The sequence below is a fragment of the Schistocerca cancellata genome, chromosome 1 (genome assembly GCF_023864275.1).
Source record: "Schistocerca cancellata isolate TAMUIC-IGC-003103 chromosome 1, iqSchCanc2.1, whole genome shotgun sequence".
Taxonomy (NCBI): domain Eukaryota; kingdom Metazoa; phylum Arthropoda; class Insecta; order Orthoptera; family Acrididae; genus Schistocerca; species Schistocerca cancellata.
In genome coordinates, this window is record NC_064626.1 from 170,405,270 (window position 1) to 170,429,241 (window position 23,972).

Here is a 23,972-nt window from a genome sequence, read left to right on the forward strand (position 1 = left end):
AGGCGTTCGATACAGTTCCCCACAGTCTTTCAATGAACAAAGTAAGAGCATATGGACTATCAGACCAATTGTGTGATTGGATTGAGGAGTTCCTAGATAACCGGATGCAGCATGTCATTCTCAATGTAGAGAACTCTTCCGAAGTAAGAGTGATTTCAGGTGTGCCGCAGGGGAGTGTCATAGGACCGTTGCTATTCACAATATACATAAATGATCTTGTGGATGACATCGGAAGTTCACTGAGGCTTTTTGCAGATGATGCTGTGGTATATCGAGAGGTTGTAACAATGGAAAATTGTACGGAAATGCAGGAGGATCTGCAGCGAATTGACGCATGGTGCAGGGAATGGCAATTGAATCTCAATGTAGACAAGTGTAATGTGCTGCGAATACACAGAAAGATAGATCCTTTATCATTTAGCTACAAAATAGCAGGTCAGCAACTGGAAGCAGTTAATACCATAAATTATCTGGGAGTACGCATTAGGAGTGATTTAAAATGGAATGATCATATGAAGTTGATCGTCGGTAAAGCAGATGCCAGACTGAGATTCATTGGAAGAATCCTAAGGAAATGCAATCCGATAACAAAGGAAGTAGTTTACAGTACGCTTGTTCGCCCACTGCTTGAATACTGCTCAGCAGTTTGAGATCCGAACCAGATAGGGTTGATAGAAGATATAGAGAAGATCCAACGGAGAGCAGCGCGCTTCGTTACAGGATCATTTAGTAATCGCGAAAGCGTTACGGAGATGATAGATAAACTCCAGTGGAAGACTCTGCAGGAGAGACGCTCAGTAGCTCGGTACGGGCTTTTGTCAAAGTTTCGAGAACATACCTTCACCGAAGAGTCAAGCAGTATATTGCTCCCTCCTACGTATATCTCGCGAAGAGACCATGAGGATAAAATCAGAGAGATTAGAGCCCACACAGAGGCATACCGACAGCCCTTCTTTCCACGAACAATACGAGACTGGAATAGAAGGGAGAACCGATAGAGGTACTCAAGGTACCCTCCGCCACACACCGTCAGGTGGCTTGCGGAGTATGGATGTAGATGTAGATTTAGACTTTAGCCGTACGATCTACACAGTGTCGCAAAGTGTGACAAGTAGGTGAAATGCTGATTTGATGACGTTGAGGAAACGCGATCTCTTTCGACGGTGCAGTACTGTTATCCAGAGACATTTGGTATTTTAGTCATAGCAGAATACGTAACCTTCCATTCGGAGCGAATCTGTCGCCGGTTGTATTGATGTTAGTTAAGCAAACTAAATTCCTTTCGAATTGTTTTCTTGATTTTCTTTTCCACAAAGGAAATAATATTGTAGATTAAGTAATTATAATATTTATTTGATTGAATTTAAATTAATTCGAAAACAAAACCGGAGAAAATGAGAAAAAACAAGACGGACGTATTTATAATATTCCTTAAAATTTTTATATTTGTTGTAAGAACTATGAAATATTAAAATCGATAAAAAGTATGTAATGAACGACGAAGGAAACATCATGTTATTTATTTATTTCTGGCTATGTACCAGCAAGCAAGGAAAATACCACACAATTCTCGATTTACGATAAGGCTTCTGTAGTGTTAAAGTGATAGAATTAGGTGTAACGCACATTTCCAACTTGAAGAGCGTTTATACTTATTTGAATTTATTCATGAGAGTTGGTCGATGCCCACAGGTCACTGAGAGTGGATTTAATTCTGTTTCAGCTGCTGAGCTGCCAGTCCGCCGTATTCCACACAGCGGACCCCGCAGGAAGTTTGGCCGGCAGCACGGTCGCATCACCGGTGGCTCAGATGCCTCCCTGGGTAAGTCGCTCCCTCACGTCGTGATGCGTACTCCATAAATACCAGCGAGCGATGTGGCGCATTTGGTGGCACACTGGTCGCACCTCTACGTCCAGTTGTCCAGATTTAGGCTTTCCGCGATTTCTCTACTTCCCTTCTGGAAATGCTCCTTTGAAAAGGAACATCCGATTTACTTCCCCATCCTTGATAAATTCCGAGCCTGTTGTCCGTCTCCAATGATCTTAATGTGGATGAGACCTTCAACTCCAGTCTTCTTTCTTTCCTTCTCCCAAAGGTACCCTTCTGTCAGCCATCACGTCCAACACATGTAATATACACTCCTGGAAATGGAAAAAAGAACACATTGACACCGGTGTGTCAGACCCACCATACTTGCTCCAGACACTGCGAGAGGGCTGTACAAGCAATGATCACACGCACGGCACAGCGGACACACCAGGAACCGCGGTGTTGGCCGTCGAATGGCGCTAGCTGCGCAGCATTTGTGCACCGCCGCCGTCAGTGTCAGCCAGTTTGCCGTGGCATACGGAGCTCCATCGCAGTCTTTAACACTGGTAGCATGCCGCGACAGCGTGGACGTGAACCGTATGTGCAGTTGACGGACTTTGAGCGAGGGCGTATAGTGGGCATGCGGGATGCCGGGTGGACGTACCGCCGAATTGCTCAACACGTGGGGCGTGAGGTCTCCACAGTACATCGATGTTGTCGCCAGTGGTCGGCGGAAGGTGCACGTGCCCGTCGACCTGGACCGGACCGCAGCGACGCACGGATGCACGCCAAGACCGTAGGATCCTACGCAGTGCCGTAGGGGACCGCACCGCCACCTCCCAGCAAATTAGGGACACTGTTGCTCCTGGGGTATCGGCGAGGACCATTCGCAACCGTCTCCACGAAGCTGAGCTATGGTCCCGCACACCGTTAGGCCGTCTTCCGCTCACGCCCCAACATCGTGCAGCCCGCCTCCAGTGGTGTCGCGACAGGCGTGAATGGAGGGAGGAATGGAGACGTGTCGTCTTCAGCGATGAGAGTCGCTTCTGCCTTGGTGCCAATGATGGTCGTATGCGTGTTTGGCGCCGTGCAGGTGAGCGCCACAATCAGGAGTGCATACGACCGAGGCACACAGGGCGAACACCCGGCATCATGGTGTGGGGAGCGATCTCCTACACTGGCCGTACACCACTGGTGATCGTCGAGGGGACACTGAATAGTGCACGGTACATCCAAGCCGTCATCGAACCCATCGTTCTACCACTCCTAGACCGGCAAGGGAACTTGCTGTTCCAACAGGACAATGCACGTCCGCATGTATCCCGTGCCACCCAACGTGCTCTAGAAGGTGTAAGTCAACTACCCTGGCCAGCAAGATCTCCGGATCTGTCCCCCATTGAGCATGTTTGGGACTGGATGAAGCGTCGTCTCACGCGGTCTGCACGTCCAGCACGAACGCTGGTCCAACTGAGGCGCCAGGTGGAAATGGCATGGCAAGCCGTTCCACAGGACTACATCCAGCATCTCTACGATCGTCTCCATGGGAGAATAGCAGCCTGCATTGCTGCGAAAGGTGGATATACACTGTACTAGTGCCGACATTGTGCATGCTCTGTTGCCTGTGTCTATGTGCCTGTGGTTCTGTCAGTGTGATCATGTGATGTAACTGACCCCAGGAATGTGTCAATAAAGTTTCCCCTTCCTGGGACAATGAATTCACGGTGTTCTTATTTCAATTTCCAGGAGTGTACTTTTGCACGTGGACAGTCACTCGTGATATGCAGCATTTTCTTTTTCTCGTCTGTTTACTGGGTTGCCTGATCTGTCCCCTTAGGACGTCCTCAGGCGCGCCAACCTCCTCGTCTAAGAGTAGCACTCAGACACAGTGTCCTAGTTTATATGATGGATATGTTCCTGTCTCCGTTTCCCCAAACAGTTTTGGCCATAGAAGATATTTCGTGCTGTCGTAACACACGTTCTGTCACCGTGTCCCTTCTTGTAGCTAGTATTTTTCACTTGTGTCTTTCCCCATCAGTTCTGTGGAAAACCTTCTCATTTCCCGTTCAGCCCAGTCCAGTCGGTTGAATGCAGTCTGCACTGTAAGATACGTTTACGTGACGTGCCCGTTGAGCTCATATCACATTGCTATACACTCGTCTCCTGTATGACACAGTTATCTATATATAGGACTACGTGAAAACCACTCAGTGCATCGATGTTGACTGTTGCTAGCACCATATGATTAGCTCTACAATGTTACTTTCTGTCGTGAGAAAATACCTCCACCTCTGCTTTACTGGAGATCAAGCTTTTGTGAATATTGCTATTACATCTTCAGTCCGAAGACTGGTGTGATGCAGCTCTCCATGCTACTGTATCCATCCCCCCCCCCCCTTACCATCAACACACACACACATACTTCCCTCCAATACTAACGAGATGAGTGGCTGTTTGTGTTGTCCTCATAATTTCATCATTATTCAAAATAGTAGCGAGATTGGACTGAGCACATATTGAGAATTTTTACGGGCGCTGATAACCGCGCAGTTGAGCGCCCCACAAACCAAACATGATCGTCATCATCATCATTCAATACTAAATTGATGATTCCTTGTTGATATCTCAGAATGTGCCCTATTGACCAGTCCCTTCTTTTAGTCAGATTGTGCGACTTGTCAACCCAGTTCTATTCAGTACCTCCATATTGTTTGCCCTATCTACTCATCTAATCTTCAACATTCTGCTATAGCGCCACATTTTAAAAACCTCTATTCTCTTCTCGTCTAAACTGTTTATCGTTCATGTTTCACTTTCATTTATGTCTGCACTTCAGACAAATACCTCCTGGAAAGACTTCCTAACACGCAAATCTATATTCGATGGTAACAAACTTCTTTTCAGAATGAGATTTTCACTCTGCAGCGGAGTGTGCATGATATGTAACTTCCAGGCAGATTATAACTGTGTGCTGGACCGAGACTCGAACTCGGGACCTTTGCCTTTCGCGGGCAAGTGGTCTACCAACTGAGCTACCCAAGCACGACCCACGCCCTTTCCTCACAGCTTTACTTCTGCCAGTACCTCGTCTCCTACTTTCCAGACTTTACAGAAGCTCTCCTGCGAACCTCTGTAGCAAGGCTATCTTCGGCTATTTTGCTGCCCAAATAGCAGATCCCACCTACTACCTTTAGTATCTCGTTTCGTAACGTTATTCTCTCAGCATCACTTGATTTAATTCGACTACATTCCATTACCTTTGTCTTGTTTTTGTTTGTATTCATATTAAATCCTTCTTTCAAGTCACTGTCCATTCCAGTCAACTGCTCTTTCAAGTCCTTTGCAGTCTCTGACAGAATGGCCATGTCATAGAAAGACCTCAAACTTAATATTTCTTCTCCCTGAACTTTAATTTCTCTATAAAATTTTTCCTTTCTTCACTGGCTGCTCAATATACAGACTGAGTAACACCGAGGACAGACTACAGCACTGTCTGACTGCCTTCTCAACCATTGCTTCCATTTCATGTCCCTCGACTTTTACAACTGCTGTCTGGTTTATTTACAAATTGTAAGTATCCTTTCACTCACAGTATTTTACCCCTGATACATTCAGAATTGCAAATAAAGTATTCGAGTCAATATCTCGGGAAGCTTTCTTCACGTCTACAAATGCCATAAACGTAGGTGTGCCTCTCCTTAACCTATCTTGTAAGAGAAGTCGTAGTTTAAGCATTGGCTCCTACATTTGTATACAAGTTTAGTCTTTTGTAACGAAGTGCTCGTTACTATGATATTCATAATATAAAATACAACCACATACAGTCAAGCTTCTACCTCTCATGGCAGCTGCGCCCGTACAGAAACAGTACATAATGCTTGTAAGTACATACATGTACTTATCAGTAGATACATGTCCCAAAACAGATGCCATCTTCACATAGATAACGCTTATCGACCAACGTTCTTCTTCAGTGCGGATGCACTCACATAGCTCAAATTCGTACGGGAATCGGAAGATCGACTGCCGTGAGTAATGAGTATAGTGGGCAGGGGAACTATAAACGTAGTGTGTGGACAGTAAGATGGAAGTGTGGGTCTCATGGGGAGCGTGCCAGAGATAAGGCCCTGCAGTAGCGCTATCCCCTGTGTCTTCGGTGGCTCAGCCGGATAGAGGATCTACCATGTAAGAAGTAGATCCCGGGTTCGAGTCCCGGTCGGGGAACACGTTTTCAACTGCCCCGTTGATATTTATCAACGTCTGTAAGCAGCTAATGGTCTGGATTTTATTGTAATTTGATTCTTCGAGAGCTGCAAGATTTTCATACTAATCTTTTATTGCCGATATTGTTGACGTTGCTTCCTGGTACTGGTAGACGCGCTGAGCCGGTGTTCTGTGTGTGCAGGCCAGTTCCCGTACCAGGTGTCCCTGCAGTGGGTGCAGCTGGGGCTGGCGTCCCACATGTGTGGCGGCTCCATCGTGAGCGCCAGCACCGTCGTCACCGCAGGCCACTGCGCCGACCCCGCCTACATCGGACACTACGAGGTGAGTAGAAGGCTGCCTAACGCTTATCAAAACGGAAGGCAGTAATTTATGATGAAGTTATCGTTAATGTAGTTAAGTAACTGCAGCCAACCTCGGTATATTGTACTGCCACGATGAAGGATGTTAGTACAAACAATGAGGTGATAAAAATTATGGGATAGCTTATAATACCGCGTCGAGCTTCCTTTTGCCAGGCGTAGTGCCGCAACTGAACGTGGCATGGACTCAGCAAGTCCCTGGGAGTCCCTGCAGAAACACTCTCTCATGCCGAATCTACACGACTCCATAACGGCGAAAGCGTTGCCGATGTCGGACTTTGAGCACGAACTGAATTCTCGATTATGTTCCATAAATGTTCGATGGGATTCATATCAGGCAATGTGGTTCGCCATATCGTTCGCTCCAGTTGTCCAAACGAACAACTGCGGCCGAGTGACAGCTCATATCGTTGTTTGGAAAGATGAAATCCATGAATGGCTGCAAGTGATCTCCATGTAGCCGAACATAACAATTTTCCGTCAATGATCGGCTGAATTGGTTAGAGAACCCAGGCCATTCGGTGTAAACACAGGCAACACCATTATGGAGCCACCAGCAGTTTTTCCAGTGTCTTATTAACAACTTGGGTCCATGGCTTGGTGGTTCTTCGCCACACGCGTGACCTACCATCCCACTTACTAACTGATCTGCCCAGGCCATAGTTTTTCGGTCGTCTAGGCCCCATGCGCCCAGGAGAGGCGCTGTGGGCGATAGCGTGCTGTTAGCAAAGACGCTTCTTGCATTGCCCCGTTAACGGATACACGCCACATTGAATTCTGCGATTATTTCGCACTGTGTTACTTGTCTGCTAGCACTGCAACTCTAGGAAGACACCGGAGGTCTCGGTCGTTAGTGAGAGGTATTGTTAGAAATTGACCTTGTGTATCTGGGAATATTGAATTCCCTAACGATTTCCGAAGTGGAACGTCCCATGTGTCTAACTCCATATACGATTCCACGTTTAAAGTCTTTTAATTCCAATCGTGTGGCCCTAAACGCGTCGGAAATCTTTTCACATGGATCACATGAGTATAAATCAGACCGTGTAAGCGATAGTACATGTGTGCATATCGGTATACAATGACTTTTGTCATCTAAGTGTGCTTCACCCTTCACTGACAACTGTTGGAATCATTTCTGTATTGCCTACTGGGAATGGAGAAACTTGCTTTACGTCTTTAGCTACACAACAAATTTTATGGTCTCATATTAAGCAACACAGAATGTCCACATTGTCTTCTCAATTGTGCTGAGTCATACTCCATGTGAATGAGACCACTGTATGCGTCGGTAAGTCATCTGTCCAATTGTTGCGTCGAATAATTGCATACAGTTCCTGAGAGGGTAGATATGTATTAGATAGTATAACATAACTCTAGTCCCCTAGTACGTTCGAATGCCCTGACAGCTAACACTGTGCGAAGAAACGGAAATAACTCTCTCTGACTGCGTTGTCTTCTGTCGTGTGTTTCAGGCAGTGGCTGGTATCAACTCACTGAACTCCGACGGCCAGAGGGCGCGCGTATCCCAGCAGGTAGTGCACCCAGACTACTCGGACGTTGAGTAAGTGTCACACACAAATTCTATATTAAGTGTGGTCTAAACTTTTGTGAAATGGTTACGTTATAGCCTGTTATTCTTGGCGGTACTGTTCTTGAGAATGTGCCTAAGAGTTATAGTAAAGAGTTGGTTCTGATTACTCAGAGGTATCCATGTGTGGAGTTTGCAAACGGTTTTCATTCTTCCGTAGAGTTTTATTCTCCGGTGCCGCCGGCGAGTTCCCAATCATTTAGTCTTCTAACAATCGTTAACAACGAATGTCGAGATTATCGCTCTGTCTTTCAGGTTACAGGACTCTGCTTCTGGTACACTGTATGACCATTAGTTACTTACCAATATGATATATGTACTGCATATATGCCTGCAATAATGGTTTTTCAACTGACGATGGGTGTTTAATTTAATTTGTCGTTTGTTCTACAGTAATGTCGCCATCAACGACATCGCCGTCTTCCTGCTGCAGTCCAGCTTTTCTCTGAGCGGCAACGTACAGGCCATCTCGCTGCCCACCGCTGGAGCCGTCCCCAGTGGTAAGTCAATCACCTCTTCCGGCATGATGGCTATTTATAAAAAAAATGTGTGGACGCTCGAAATTCGTGATTATTTTACTCCTTTTTTCGTTACTTCTTCTCATGAATTAGTAACCATCAACAGGAATCAGAATTTTTCGTCCTCTTCTGTTAAAGCTGATTAGACTATACGGAAACCCGTCATGCGATCACGTGGCGCACTACAGGAGGGTTTACGGCTATTGTTTTTTACAGCTGGTTCGACGGCGACTCTGTCCGGCTGGGGCAGCGTCAGCACGGGTATCATACCCAACTACCCCGACATCCTGCAGTGGGTCGACGTCAGCATCATCAGCAACACCGAGTGCGCGCAGCTGCTGGGCAACAGCCCGCTCAACGATGAGAACATCTGCACCGGTCCCGTCAACGACGGCATCTCCGCCTGCTCGGTACGTAGCAGACCACTGGTAGTCACATGAATGGTGGTGAGCTAAGCGTATTAACCCTTTCGCGTTACATTAGCATTATACGTGCCTGACGTATCAGATATTTCTAACGATGTTGTAAAAATAGGTTTTTACAACATCGTTAGAAATATCTGATACGTCAGTTGCGTAGGATAATTTATGCCGTGTCACGTTATTCTGTTTGTATCACGTGTACTTTGTAGATTAGAAAATCAAATATTAGTTACTTGGCCGAGCGTGCCGTTTTCTGTTCCGTGTGCCTGAGAATGTACGTTTTTTGGTGCACTATTGTCCGTTTGTAGCATCCGATACGTCAGTTCATTAGGGTAATTCATGCTCTTCGAGCCGGCCGTGGTGGCCAAGCGGTTAAAGGCGCTACAGTCTGGAACCGCGCAGCCGCTACGGTCGCAGGTTCGAATCCTGCCTCGGGCATGGAAGTGTGTGATGTCCTTAGGTTAGTTAGGTTTAAGTAGTTTTAAGTTCTAGGGGACTGATGACCTTAGAAGTTAAGTCCCATAGTGCTCAGAGCCATCTGAACCATTTGCTCTTCGAATAATATATGTTTGTGTAATCAAATCGTATGTGATCGATCGACTCATATGCAAAAAAGGACCACGAGCAGGTGAAACTGTAGTGCTTTCCGGCGTAACAAACAAGAGCGGTTAACGACGGTGTTGGCAGCAATGATGGAATGCGGTCAACAGGAGTCGCCATTCTGTTGTGTATGTTTACCTGCTCGTGCACTGAACCATCAGTTCTTTATGCCTGCTGGGAGTAAGTGAATTCCCTTAGCGATATGGCCGTCCTGCCTGCCAGGCCTACAAATATACACATAAACTCAAAATGGTTAATATTTCTTATTCAGTTGGTGGTGGCACAGTATTAATCTACCTTAGCAGGCGCCATAATAAGAACATGGGTTTGTTCACTATTTCGTCTGCATATGCTAGAGTTTCAACAAGGGACTTCTTTGTGTTAATTCTGGGTAAAACGAATGATCAGTTTGAGAGGAGCCTTACAAACCGCCTGAAATGATGAAGTTTCACTTTCTCCGCAACATATGAACGTTCGGAGATCTATAAATGTGGAACAACTAATAATAAAGAAGTTAGCTCTCATTGTTGAGCGTAGTGTGTGTCGTAGATCGAGAGTGGGTGTGCTGACCACGTGGCTTGGTTTTCTGCAGGGAGACTCCGGCGGACCGCTGGCCCAGGACGGAGCCCTCATCGGAGTCGTGTCTTGGGGCATCGTGCCCTGCGGCTCTGCTGGAGCGCCTTCCGTCTTCACCAGGGTGTCTGCTTTCTTGGACTTTGTCAACCAGTACGCCTGAATACGTCGTGCTGCAATTGTCAACTGATCTCAGACTAGAGTAATAAAAATACTCTAAAAATTTATCTGCGTTCTTCGTTATTGTGTGCCGTTTAATCCACAATTCTCCTAAGTTGTTGGCTGAAACCGGGAAACACATCCGGTTTCAGAATAAGCTTGCATACTTCAGTTTTACTGAAACTGCAAAATCGCATTATAATATTCTCTGCTGGCGTTTTCTTCCCGTTTCCATTCCTTTCAATTCACACTGCAAAACAAGTTTGCCATGACTCATCTAAAACACATTTCTTATATGCACTAATGGCGGGGAACGCAGCCAGCAACAAAAACCTTTACAAAAGCTTTATTGCATTGCCACGAGAGGTTTCTGGAAGGTATACCCATTTTCGGACGCTACATATGTTTTCTGCTGTGGCAGCACAACAAACGTTCTTATGCAGGGCAGGAGCCAATGACGGGGTGCTGACGAACGTAATACTGTAGTAACACAAGGTTAGCCAGCCAGAAACGGTTACGGTAATAAGATAAAGCTTTCTTAAAAGCTGCCTGTTCTCCATTAACAACACTTAACCGAATAGCAGCCACGGAATGCAACAATGTGTAGCGTGGATATAATAAAGACTGATATTTATGTTGCACTTGGCACTGAAAGAGAAGCAACGAAATTGAATTTACGAATCTGAAGCGAAAGTTTTAATCTGTTTTACAAGGGCGTGCTGAAAAGTAATAAATGCGAATATTTTATGTGAAAACTCTTTTAAAGAAAACAAATGTTATTAACATACTGCATCATCATTCTTAATGTCTACCTATTTATTTCAAAGCATAGACAAATTCCTCCCAACTAGAAACCGGTTTCTTGATGCCGCCACTGTCGAATGTTTGTCTTTGTAGGTAGAGCCACAACTGCACCTTCTCTTGCATCGAATCAACGCTATTAAACTGAATTCATCGGAGGTGATCCTCAAGTTTTGAAAAGAGAAGAAAATTGGATGGGGTCAAGTCGAGAGTGTATGGGGGATGATCGATGTCAGTGAACCCAAGGCGACGGGTTGTTGCACATGTAGCGCTCGTGTGTGGTCTGACATTGTCATGCTAAAGGAGGGGGGGACTCGTGTTTAGATGAACTCTTCAAATTCCATAATCGATTCCGAAACTCGTTTACAGCACTCGGTTTCTCACACACCAACATAGCTAAGTTAAATATGAGTATGTCCATAGGACACGCTACAATTCGAATACCTCTAGTGACAGAAGACTGCAAATACGTATGCAGACATGAAGAATATATATATGTAGAATATTAATGATACTTGTTCTATTGAAAAAGCTTTAGGAGGTTTCACATAAATTTGGTGGGACTTTTGTTCAACATGTCCTCGTAAATTATTGTCATGATAATCAACTGACACATCAATAAACGGTACGCTATTTAAAACAATAACAACATTATGAAGGCATACAGTATACAGAATTCACCTTATCTTATAAGTGCACTCTGCAAAGAAACATGATTTTTTTTTGTTTGTATTTCACGAAAACATCGTTCGAAAGCAGAGAAACCAAAGAAATTCACATAACTTCGTTTCCGTAATTTAAATAAAATGTTTTCAAACAAGTTAGGGAAAGAGGCAGTCGACGTTAATTTCTTGTTTTTTCGTTTTTCATGCCGCAAACGGGTACGTGGGCTTTCCAACAGTGGCGTTTCTGACGCAGTTGTAGACGCCGACCGAGCTGGGGTTTCCCTACCACTGTGTCCCCCACTGCTGACGTACGCCAGTCGTTCATCAGCAGTGGAAGTGTTCCGTGTACTGAAGGGTGTTGGTGGTGGCAGTACCCAAGCTACTTAAGTTCCTTACACTGTGAGTAATGAAAATTATTACAACAAGTGGTTGCTTAGAAAACATGATGAGTATACGAACTGGAGTGCACAAATTCGATCGAAGCAAGTGCCGAGACCGTCTAAAAATTGCAAACGGCAGAATCGTGGCTTAACAGAAACACTCTTGTACATCTGACTAAGCAGATGTGCAGATTAGGAACAGAATGCGTAACTGCAGGGAAATAGTCGACGAAGAAAGGGCAGGGCCTGTTTTCCAAATTTTAAACGGGAAATTCAAGATTTCAATGATAGAAGTTTAGATTTGGTCGCAAGTATGCCAAGTTATGAGAACTCCAAGACTGTGAAAACCCAGAACCCTGCCACTAGTTCATAAATTCAACTGAACGAAGACAGCCGCGCTGGGTAGCCTCGCGGCCTAAGGTCCTAGCTATTATTCGCTCGGCTACCCTCATCGGAGGTTCGTGTCCTGCCTCGGGCGTGGGTTGTGTTGCCCTTAGCGTGAGTTAGTTTAAGTTAGGTTAAGTAGTGTGTGAGCCAAGGGACCGATGACCTCAGTAGCTTGGTCCCATAGGAACTTACCTTAAATTTCCAATTTGAGCGAAGACATTTGAGGGAAATTAACTGAAGGTAGTAGTTTTATTGAAAATTGATAATGTTTCTGTTGTCGAAAAAAGAATACTACTGTTCGGTTGCGTAAATCATATGTCCAGGAAATCCAATGGTTAAATGGAAGTGTACTTATGGACGGGACAGGTTTCACTTCGGCCAAAATCTGCAGAAGCAAATACAAGAACTGCGAGTAACGGAGGAATACAGGCATACGGGCGAAGTCCGGCTGTGTCTCCGCATGTGTGCTGGAGTGGCCCAACTGCCACTTAATGGTGTTGATGAAGGGTGCATGTGAATAATGGCCGGCTGGAGTGGCCGAGCGGTTCTAGGCGCTACAGTCTGGAGTCGCGCGACCGCTACGGTCGCAGGTTCGAATCCTGCCTGGGGCATGAATGTGTTTGATGTCCTTAGGTTAGTTAGGTTTAAGTAGTTCTAAGTTCTAGGGCACTGATGACCTCACATGTGAAGTCCCATAGTGCTCAGAGCCATCTCAACCATTTTTTTGTGAATAATGGAGGAAATGTCCAGCGGAGGAAATTCACAGACTTAATAGTCAATTAAGGGATTGAAAATTCTAGTTTACCAATTAAACTTGGAACGATTTTATGTAGTGGCTTAGGAACACGCACGCGGTCGAAGGATGGCATGGGAAACTAAACTCTTCAACAAGTCGAAAGGAACTGAATGCATACTTTCTGCTAAATAAGCTGAAGGAGGATTGCTATATTTGAAATTAGAAAAAGATTCCACAGGCTTGTCTCTTCAAAAGAGAAGAAAAAGAGCCATAAGTCAAAATGTTCATTCATTTGCTGAATATTTTACAAAATTGACAGATTTTCTGCTCCTTGGAAGTGAGAGGTTTCTGATTTCGTGACATTGTCTAGTAACAGTAAATGTCATATTTTATCTCGACCTACACAGGGATTCATTAGCTATTACAGAACAGCAAAAGTTCAGGAATTTATTCAGGCCCCTCTGCTGCAGTGTCTCCCTGAGTCGATAACTCTGACCACATGCACTCAGGTTCTGCTGGGCCAGTTGGTAGATCTTCCATCATAAACCCTACATAGGAAGTCCGACATACTGCCAACCATTTAAGCCAGGATCTGATAGCTGATATTAGTTGAGAGAGTGTAGGAGAAGTGATAGGTTCTCTTCGGTGGTGCGGCGAGTATGGTCGACAATTTGCAACATGTGGCATGCCTCAATGCACTGTGGGCGCTGTCAGTGCATTCCAGTAGGAGTCTGGAACTGGCATCGCTGTTCCGAGGGCAGCAGCCAGCATGAGCAGCCACTGCAGAAGTTGGAGACGGCAGCAGGACAGGCGAGCCGCAGACGGTGCGTCTGTGGTATCCACGAGACGGGCGACAGCAGACGAACTCACTTGGTAGTCCTTGGCGGACTGCTCAACTCTGTTCAGCCTCGTATATAGCCAACGGGTATGAGGGCTGCAATACATTTTAACAGGTGCCGTCGTGGGTGAACGGCAGCTGTGATAGCGGGAAGTCACGCCATACAGACACCAGCAACAGCTTTTGTGGCAGCGTGGCAGTCCACAGGTGCACACAGTACTTCGCACCGTTCAACGTTGGCCAGCAGAAACCGAGACTCGCTGATTCCAGGTCGCTGTTCAAGTGTTTGTGGGTTCTTCAGTAGAACTTGGCACATCGTGCTGGCAGCATATACTCCATGGACCATACGCCACTACAGTCGTAAAGTAAGTAAATAAACATGGAGGGGAAGGACAGAGATTACCCAGGCATAGTTGATATTCCTCGTGAGACTAGAGGTGGTAACATGGGCAATCAAACTGTGTTAGCGCCACAGACATGGACGTATGTGACACCATATTCAGGAAGGAGGAAAGAGTAATAAGAGTGATTTCGGCGCCATGTGTATTGAGTCAAATGACTTCACGCTTGTTCAGAAACTATAGGTGGTGGGAGTGACATAGTTCTGCTGACAACTGATCTCTGGACTCCTGCAACGAGGAGGCGTGTGGTAAAAGGGGAATTGTCCCTTTAGAGGGATCAGCGAGATGGTTTATTAATCATAGAAAGTATATTTAAGAGCTTGCGTGCTGATTATCAAAAATTAGAACCTAAAATTGAAAAGAGTATTAACGACTTATTAAAGCTGAGTCATTTATGATGAGTCGCTAGTCTCGATTAATACATGGCCCAGTCGCATTAATGTGACCACAGCCTAAGTTATGTATCAATGTAATATTACCACTCACAGATGACAGACAGTAGCTCCAGCAATGGAGGATATCAAGCTTCTGGGTGGATGTGGAAAATGGTACAATCTTTGTCGTAATACGGCAATGAAGAGATTTATCTGACGTCCAAATGGGCATGATCATTCGCTTTTGGGGCAAGAGAATAAGCATTTCCGAAACTGCTAAATTTGTAAACTGTTCATTCTCCACCGTGGTTGAAGTATGCCTTGCATGGCAAAATGGCTCTATCCATACCAGCACCACGGCAACTGAGATGCCTCGTGGGTTATATATGATGGCTGTGGAGTTGAATAACGCCAATAGACTAGCAACTGTTCAGCAACTCACCAACCAGGTGATCAAGAGTTTAACAACAGTGTCTCCTCAACGACCATTCTGCGAATGTTTTTGTATATGGGCGTCCACAGCAGAGACCTGGCTCATGGACCCATGCTGACTACTGTTCATCTGTTATCAAGGCTGTAATTTCCACGCCAATAGCGCAAACGGACATTCATTGAGTAGCCTGTTCACAGGAATAACGTCCCATGCTCCATCGAACAGAGTCTGTTGTCATTTACAGCGTGAAACGTCTGAAAGCCAAGTGTAGACTGGAGGGGGACGTATTATGGCCTGAGGAATCTTTTTGTGGCATTCTCTGGGTTATCTCGTCCTTATGGAAGGCACAACGGATCAACACAGTATGCGTCTCTCCTTAGGGAACTTGTCCACTCCTATATTAAGTTTGTTTTTCCTTGGCACTAAGACATCTACAGTACAGCAATGAAGTGCGTCAGATAGCTTGCAATGTTCACGTGTGGTTTGAAGAGGATATGGATGAATTTACAGTATTCCCCCAGCTACCAAACTCCCCGGATTTAAATACAATGGAAAATCTGTGGGACCATCTGGAACAGACTGTTCACGCATAAAAGGGAAAATTTGATTCGTTGCAATATACAGGGTGAATCACCTAACGTTACCGCTGGATATATTTCGTAAACCACATCAAATACTGGCGAACCAATTCCACAGACCGAACGTGAGGAGAGGGGCTAGTGTAATTGTTTAATACAAACCATACAAAAACGCACGGAAGTATGTTTTTTAACACAAACTTACGTTTTTTTAAATGAAACCACATTAGTTTTGTTAGCACATCTGAACATATAAACAAATACGTAATCAGTGCCGTTTGTTGCATTTTAAAATGTTAATTACATCCGGAGATATTGTAACCTAAAGTTGACGCTTGAAACCTCCGACGTTCAGTTGCGTGTTGTAACAAACACGGGCCACGGTCGGCGAGCAGCATCTGCAGGGACATGTTTACGATGACGACCATGTTTACGAGTGTGGCTGTAGTGCACTGTTGTGGTTTGGTCTAGCTGTCGCAGTGTCCGCATGTAGCGCGTGCTGCTATTGTTATTTTGCATTCGTCTCCGCACGCAGACCAACTGTAGTACACCGTGTTACCAGACGTCTGTGATAGTGTAGTGTTGTAGGAACTGTGACCATGGTGTATTCGAACTCTGAAAAGGCGGAGATGCTACTCATCTATGGCGAGTGTCGACGAAATGCAGCTGAAACCTGCAGGGTGTATGCAGAATGGTACCCGGACAGAGAGCATCCAACGTGCCGCACACTGCAAAACATCTACTGTATGCAACAAGTATGGTCGTAGCACGCAAACGGGTCCGTAACAGGCCCGTCACAGGAGAAGCGGGTGCAGTTGGTGTGTTAGCTGCTGTTGCCATGAACCCACACATGAGTACACGGGACATTGCGAGAGCCGGTGGACTGAGTCAAACTAGTGTCATGCGCATACTGCATCGTCACCGCTTTCACCCGTTTCATGTGTCGCTACATAAGCAATTACATGGTGATGACTTTAATCATCGAGTGCAATTCTGTCCATGGGCATTAACAGAGAATGCGTTGCAGTTCTACCTGTTTACCGATGAAGCGAGTTTCACAAACCACGGGGCAGTGAATCTACGGAACATGCATTACTGGTCCGTGGACAATCCTCGCTGGCTCAGACAGGTAGAGCGACAGCGACCGTGGACTGTAAATGTATGGTGCGGAATCATTGGCGACCACCTCATTGGTCCTCACTTCATTGCAGGGGCCCAAACAGCTGCAACATACATCGCGTTTATACAGAATGATCTGCCAACGTTGCTCGAAAATGTCCCACAGGAAACGCGTTGACGTATGTGGTATCAGCATGATGGTGCACCTGCACATTCCGCAATTGACACTAGGCTGACCCTTGACAGGATGTTCGACGGGCGTTTCATAGGACGTGGAGGACGCATAAATTGGCCAGCCCGTTCTCCTGATCTTACACCTCTGGACTTCTTTCTGTGGTGTACGTTAAAGGAGAATGTGTACCGTGATGTGCCTACAAACCCAGAGGATATGAAACAACGTATTGTGGCAGCCTGCGGCGACATTATACCAGATGTACTGCGGCGTGTACGACATTCATTACGCCAGAGATTGCAATTGTGTGCAGCAAATGATGGCCACCACATTGAACATCTATTGGCCTGACATGTCGGGACACACTCTATTCCACTCCGTAATTGAAAACGGAAACCACGTGTGTACGTTTACCTCACCACTCATGGAAATGTACATGTGCGTCAGTGAAAAAGACCAATAAAAAGGTGTTAGCATGTGGACGTAATGTGCTGTTCCAGTCTCTTCTGTACCTAAGGTCCATCGCCGTTCTCTTTGGATCCCTACGTAATTCGGTGCTCTCCGATACACACGATCGAACAGCGGAGGAGTGGTACTCAAGCGTCAACTTTAGGTTACAATATCTCTGGATGTAATTAACATTTTATAATGAAACATTTTATATGTTCAGATGTGCTAACAAAACTAACGGGGTTCCATTTAAAATAAAAACGTAGGTTTGTGCTAAAAACATACTTCCGTGCATTTTTTTATGGTTTGTATTAACTAATTACACTAGCCCCTCTCCTCACGTTCGGTCTGTGGAATCGATCCGTCAGTATTTGATGTGGTTTACGAAATATATCCAGCGGTAATGTTAGGTGACTCACCCTGTATAGTTGACGCGGGCTGACAATAAATATAAAATAATGCCAAGGACATTTTATTAAATTTAAGGAAGAGATATCTAAATTCATACGTAGTTTAAGTAATGAAAACACGAACGAAATCAAAACTGAAGAAAGGAGCAAAATGAGTCTTTGAAAGCCATTAACACTAAAGTATCAGAACTTACGGGCTCTGATGAGATGGTGTGAAATAAGCAAGCAAAATCCAGTCTCTTGACAGAAAATAGTGAAGCAGCAAGGCAAGAAGAAATAAGAGCATTTAAGGTTATCCATGCAGAAGAACTACGAAATTAGCAGTACAGAATTAGCTACATGTGATCCAAAGGATACCATACACCCTACGGTACTTTTAGAATCATTTGATGGATTATTACCGCAAGATTGTCATTGCATTAATTTCACTGCAGTTTAAACATCTTATGACTTCGAGATGTCATCTATGATGTTAAACATTGAAGAGCAGACGCGTAGGAATGGGGTACGAGATACAAGAGAGAACAGAAGACATTGTTTCAGCTTAAAGTATCCTTTCAACATAGGATATTTATATCCAGGTGAGCTAACCAGGATCTTTGATGACCGATGCCCTAACTTCATAAAGTATTTAAATTATAAAGCATACACTGAGGACGATTTGAGCTTTATAAGTTGTGTATCGAGAGGAAAAGTGATAAGCAGGTTGCAGCATTAACGTGTTACAGGGGCTTAATTGGAATGATATTTAAAGTGGTAATTGAAGTGAATACTGGACCACAGTGCTATGGTCTAATTACATAGTATAAAAACTAGTGTTTGCGCTTCTGTCCATCAAAGAAAGAAAGTTTGGTCATAGTGTGTTGTGCAAGGTATTACGCATGCTATGTGTGGTAGGTGTGTTGTGTTCTGTAACGAGGGGAGCATTGCTTGTCAAAGGAACAGGAGAAAGAGATTCAAAAGGGGCTTATGCTGCCGCCAAGTGAGAAGGTTACAGTATTTAGTCTAGGGGAAAATATTGATAATGGCGGATGCAATGTCAAACGTGCATACTTCTACTTATTTTAGCAGTGTTATACAAATACTCTTTTTATATTTACACTACTGGCCATTAAAATTGCTAGAAATGCTCATGATAAACGGGTATTCATTGGACAAATATATTACACTACAAGTGACATGTGATTACATTTTCACGCAATTTAGATGCACAGATCCTGAGAAATCGGTACCGAGAACAACCACCTCTGGCCGTAATAACGGTGTTAATACTCCTGGGTATTGAGTGAAACAGAGCTTGGCTGGCGTGTACAGGTGCAGCTGCCCATGCAGCTTCAACACGATACCACAGTTCATCGAGAGTAGTGACTGGCGTATTGTGACCAGCCAGTTGCTCAGCCGCCATTGACCAGACGTTTTCAATTGGTGAGAGATCTGGAGAATGTGCTGGTCAGGGCAGCAGTCGAACATTTTCTGCATCCAGAAAGGCCCGTTATGACCTGCGACATGTGGTCGTGCATTATCCTGCTGAAATGTAGGGTTTCGCAGGGACCGAATGAAGGGTAAAGCCACGGGTTGTAACACATCTGAAATCTAACGTCCATTGTTCAAAGTGCCGTCAATGCGAACAAGAGGTGACCGAGACGTGTAACCAATGGCACCACATACCATCACGCCGGGTGATACGCCAGTATGGCGATGACGAATACACGCTTCCAATGTGCGTTCACCGCGATCTCGCCAAAGACGGATGCGACCATCACGATGCTGTAAACAGAACCTGGATTCATCCGAAAAAATGACCTTTCGCCATTCGTGCACCCAGGTTCGTCGTTGAGTACACCATCGCAGGCGCTCCTGTCTGTGATGCAGCGTCAAGGATAACCGCAGCCATGGTCTCCGAGCTGATAGTCCATGCTGCTGCAAACGTCGTCGAACTGTTCGTGCAGATGGTTGTTGTCTTGCAAACGTCCCCAACTGTTGACTCAGGGATCGAGACGTGGCAGCACGATCCGTTACAGCCATGCGGATAAGATGCCTGTCATCTCGACTGTTAGTGATACGAGGCCGTTGGGATCCAGCGCGGCGTTCAGTAGTACCCTCCTGAACCAACCGATTGCATATTCTGCTAACAGTCATTGGATCTCGAGCAACGTGAGCAGCAATGTTACGATTGGATAAACCGCAATCGCGATAGGCTACAATCCAACCTTTATCAAACGTGATGGTACGCATTTCTCCTCCTTACACGAGGCATCACAAGAACGTTTCACCAGGCAACGCCGGTCAACTGCTGTTGGTGTATGAGAAATCGGCTGGAAACTTTCCTCATGTCAACACGGTGAAGGTAAGGTGGAGGTAAAAAAATTAGCCTACTAATAAAAGGCAAGTTAAAAAATATCGGTGGAGAAGTGACATTAGCGTATGAGTGTTACCGAAACTCTGACAGAAGGAAATAGCAAAGACAGCATGCTTAGAGAGGCTGTGATCATAGAGTTAAAAAAAAGGATGATGGCACCATAGACTTTCGGTGTACGTTGTTTTGAAGCTGAAGTGAGCGTGGCCTGCCGCCATTTTAAATAACACAAAACATTAGCAGGTTACTGCTAGTTAGTTAATTTGATGTTCCATGTACCACTGGCACAATAAATCGTAATGATATAGAATGAGTCACTTTATACTAACATCATTTTTTTTTTGGAAATGTGCCTCAATGCTGCTCATTTATTAGATCTTTGTCTTTTAATTAAAAAGTAATAGATTTTTGTAATTCATATCCCTCACCATTTGTGCATTACAGTAACAGATAGGCTGCTTCAGAATAGGAGGAGTTGTCAGAGAGGAACGTTTTCTGTTTAGTTTCAAATTTTATTTCGCTTTCTGTCGGGCATTTTAAATCAATGAGTAAGTGATCACGGCTTTTTAGACAGCATTTTGAAACCCTGCTAATGCTACAGACAATGAATGTAGTTTTGTCTTCCGGTGTTGCAAATATGTACATCATTGTTCCTGTTGATGAGAATGGGCTAGTTGTATTAAACTTCATCAGTGATTAACAATATTGTGAAGACTGCTACTGATGCGCCGAGCAGCAGACAGGCACGACGAAAAGAGTATTAACATAACTTTTCGGCCAAACCTTTCTTCGGAAGGGAACCAAAGCAAGCGCGCACACACACACACACACACACACACACACACACACACACACACATTCTAATAATGACACACCAAAAAAACACACACATAACCGCTGTCTCCGGCTGTTCCAGCCATAATTTCTTTGCAATAGGAAGGAAAGATGAACAATAAATAATTATCGACGGGAGTAATTTGGGTCATGACATGCTGCACCAACAACCAGAGCCATTACGTAGCCGTGTGTACAGACAACACCTTTGATACAGTGTGAGTCTGATGTCGGAGCGTTTGCGGTTGGGAAGGCTCTGAAAAACACAGGAAAGGAGAGAAAGAACTGACACTAAGTAAAGTCGAGGAAATTTAAAGTCAAATGACAGAAATAAAAACAATACAATAAAAGTAAACAGCACAAACATAATTCATGTCTACAAAAGAAAATGTTCCTTGTATGGCTCAACTTACGAACGAAATGTGGTCCTTTAAACTTTAGATTACGATCGGATCGATTGGCACGCCCCTAAACGACGCAAGCTGGTATGTTTAACGAAACAACTACGTCTCCGCACAATCAAAGCACGCAACACGGTCGAAAGTGGGCACTGGCACATCAGAATGAGTGCAGCTGGTGTTCCTTCCTGTCCCTCGCTGCCATTTCCCTAAGGGATACCACGTGCCTCTGATATGTAGTGCACACCTTACCAACTTAGGGAGACCCTACAGTTCTCAACACCATCACACATGTCCATGAAGTCGCAGCCTGCCTTGTCACAGAACATTCGAAGTCTCTGGTTCAATGCTTCCACTTGACTGAGCATCAGGGGCCACCATTAGTTCTGGGGACAATGCTGCAAATTGTAAGCTTCAGTGAAACACCATGGGCAAGGCTGGTCTACGCAACCTCCTCTGCAAGTCGCTAGAATGATTCAAGTATGATTTCTGAGCCAAGTCGGCAGGCATATTTTTTTTCCAATGCACTTCATCACGGCCGGGGTGGCCGAGCAGTTCTAGGCGCTACAGTCTGGAACCGCGCGAAAACTACGGTCGCTGGTTCGAATCCTGCCTCGGGCATGGATGTGTGTGATTTCTTTAGGTTAGTTAGGTTTAAGTAGTTCTAAGTTCTAGGGGACTGATGACCTTAGAAGTTAAGTCCCATAGTGCTCAGAGTCATTTGAACCATTTGTTCTGTTTGGGTCAAGCATTCCTTTCTTTTCCTTACTTTAGCACAAGGACGCCTCCTCACGTCCCCAGTAACAATACAGGACAGGAATGATCGGATTTGTTCACAAGGCAACTAATGATGAGAAAGCAGAGATGCGCATCAGGCCACCCTCTGTCTTTTGCGATTCTGGCTTATAGCATGCGGTACCTGTTCATCAGGTTTTGAACCTTTCGCGTTACATACAGATGATGCACGACGGAGGAGTGATCACTTAACACCGCATTTGCGAGTTCTCGAGTACAATGATGTGGATCATTGTGGATTAGCGCGTTAAACGATATTCATGAAACCTCCTGAACGAAGAGTGTCACAAATGTCAAGTGATCCTCCATAAATGAGAAAACCGTTATCTTGCCGTGCTCTGTCCAGTAGTATTTTCCTCATACACAATGCAAATGTTTTTGGCTGCCTCTGCTGCTGTCATCCCTCTATTGAATTCAACACAAGAATATGTCTGAAATGTTGCGATTTCTCTACTTGGCGCTCCACTCACACTCACTATCTCCAAACGACAATATGACAATTGTAAACTCAAACAGCAACAGTGAATTTAAATTTAAAAAATGGCAGACGATAAATCAGCCCGAAGTAACCGGAACACCGGCATGCAAATTAAAAAGCCACAAACCATAAAATTACAGATTTATTACTAAATTACAGATTTCGTTATTTTATAACAGACCAAATAGTAACTCAGTACCCACGAACTTCCCCCGTAAAAAGTGACTCTCTCTCTCTCTCTCTCTCTCTCTCTCTCTCTCTCTTTCACTCTCACACACACATACGCACATACACGCAAAAGAATATTAAACTACAAACAGACACCACAACACAAAGAAGAGGCGAACGAGAAACATAGAGCGACAATTGTCAACATGGCGTACTGTAAACATTACAAACCAAAATACACTGAACAGTGGAAATGAGGTGTTAAGTTTAAATGTGTTCATAAATACTAAAAATCAGAAAATCTTCCTTACATAGATGGTCCACCCTACTAACATGCAATGACCTAAAATCATAGTATTTGATTTAATTGTTGACGTAACAAAACGTGCAACTAATATTTCATGTTGCGTTACAAATAATCTGGACGAGACATTGATGTGTGTAAACTAATAACAGTAACGTTTTCAGTTGATCTGACATTTGATCTGAAGATAGCTTATTTTCTCTGCCTCGTGATGACTGGGTGTTGTGTGATGTCCTTAGGTTAGTTAGGTTTAAGTAGTTCTAAGTTCTAGGGGACTGATGACACGAGATGCTAAGTCCCATAGTGCTCAGAGCCATTTGAACCATTTTTTTGAAGATAGCGTTAGCCGCTGTAAGCCGCTGTAAGTGGTTTGAAAAAGTGGCCAAGTGTATCTTCACACGTGGAAAAGAAATGCGCTATCAGCTGAACATGCTTGCACACGGACCGACCAGCACGTGTGGGTCAGTAGCCCGTCCCCGTGTGTCGCTTAAGTGAGCACCTTTTGGTGTGGTAGCTCTCCTCATTTTCTAAGCTTGCTGGAAAATATTGGAGGATAGCTCCGCCTTATGCGAGACCCCGGTGTCGTACATTACGCGAAATTTCTCTCCAACCAACTATGGCCTCTTAGTTGGCTACTTGGCT

The 23,972-nt window shown here is 44.8% G+C and overlaps 1 protein-coding gene across 3 annotated transcripts in view; it reads left to right on the forward strand.

Annotated features, from left to right (window-relative positions):
* The window catches only part of LOC126168082 (trypsin alpha-like), a 166,931-nt gene that overhangs the window by 46,488 nt on the left and 96,471 nt on the right, over positions 1-23,972 (forward strand). For 2 of the 3 annotated variants that reach the window (XM_049920531.1, XM_049920530.1), the window contains exons 2-7: positions 1,724-1,822; positions 6,213-6,352; positions 7,866-7,954; positions 8,375-8,481; positions 8,716-8,909; positions 10,114-10,321. The exons of the other annotated variant lie outside the window; for it this stretch is intronic. In XM_049920531.1, coding sequence (XP_049776488.1) covers positions 1,724-1,822; positions 6,213-6,352; positions 7,866-7,954; positions 8,375-8,481; positions 8,716-8,909; positions 10,114-10,257 — 773 coding nt within the window. In that variant the 3' untranslated portion in view covers positions 10,258-10,321. Of the gene's footprint in view, positions 1-1,723; positions 1,823-6,212; positions 6,353-7,865; positions 7,955-8,374; positions 8,482-8,715; positions 8,910-10,113; positions 10,322-23,972 lie in introns of those variants that run through there. 3 annotated transcript variants of the gene reach the window in all.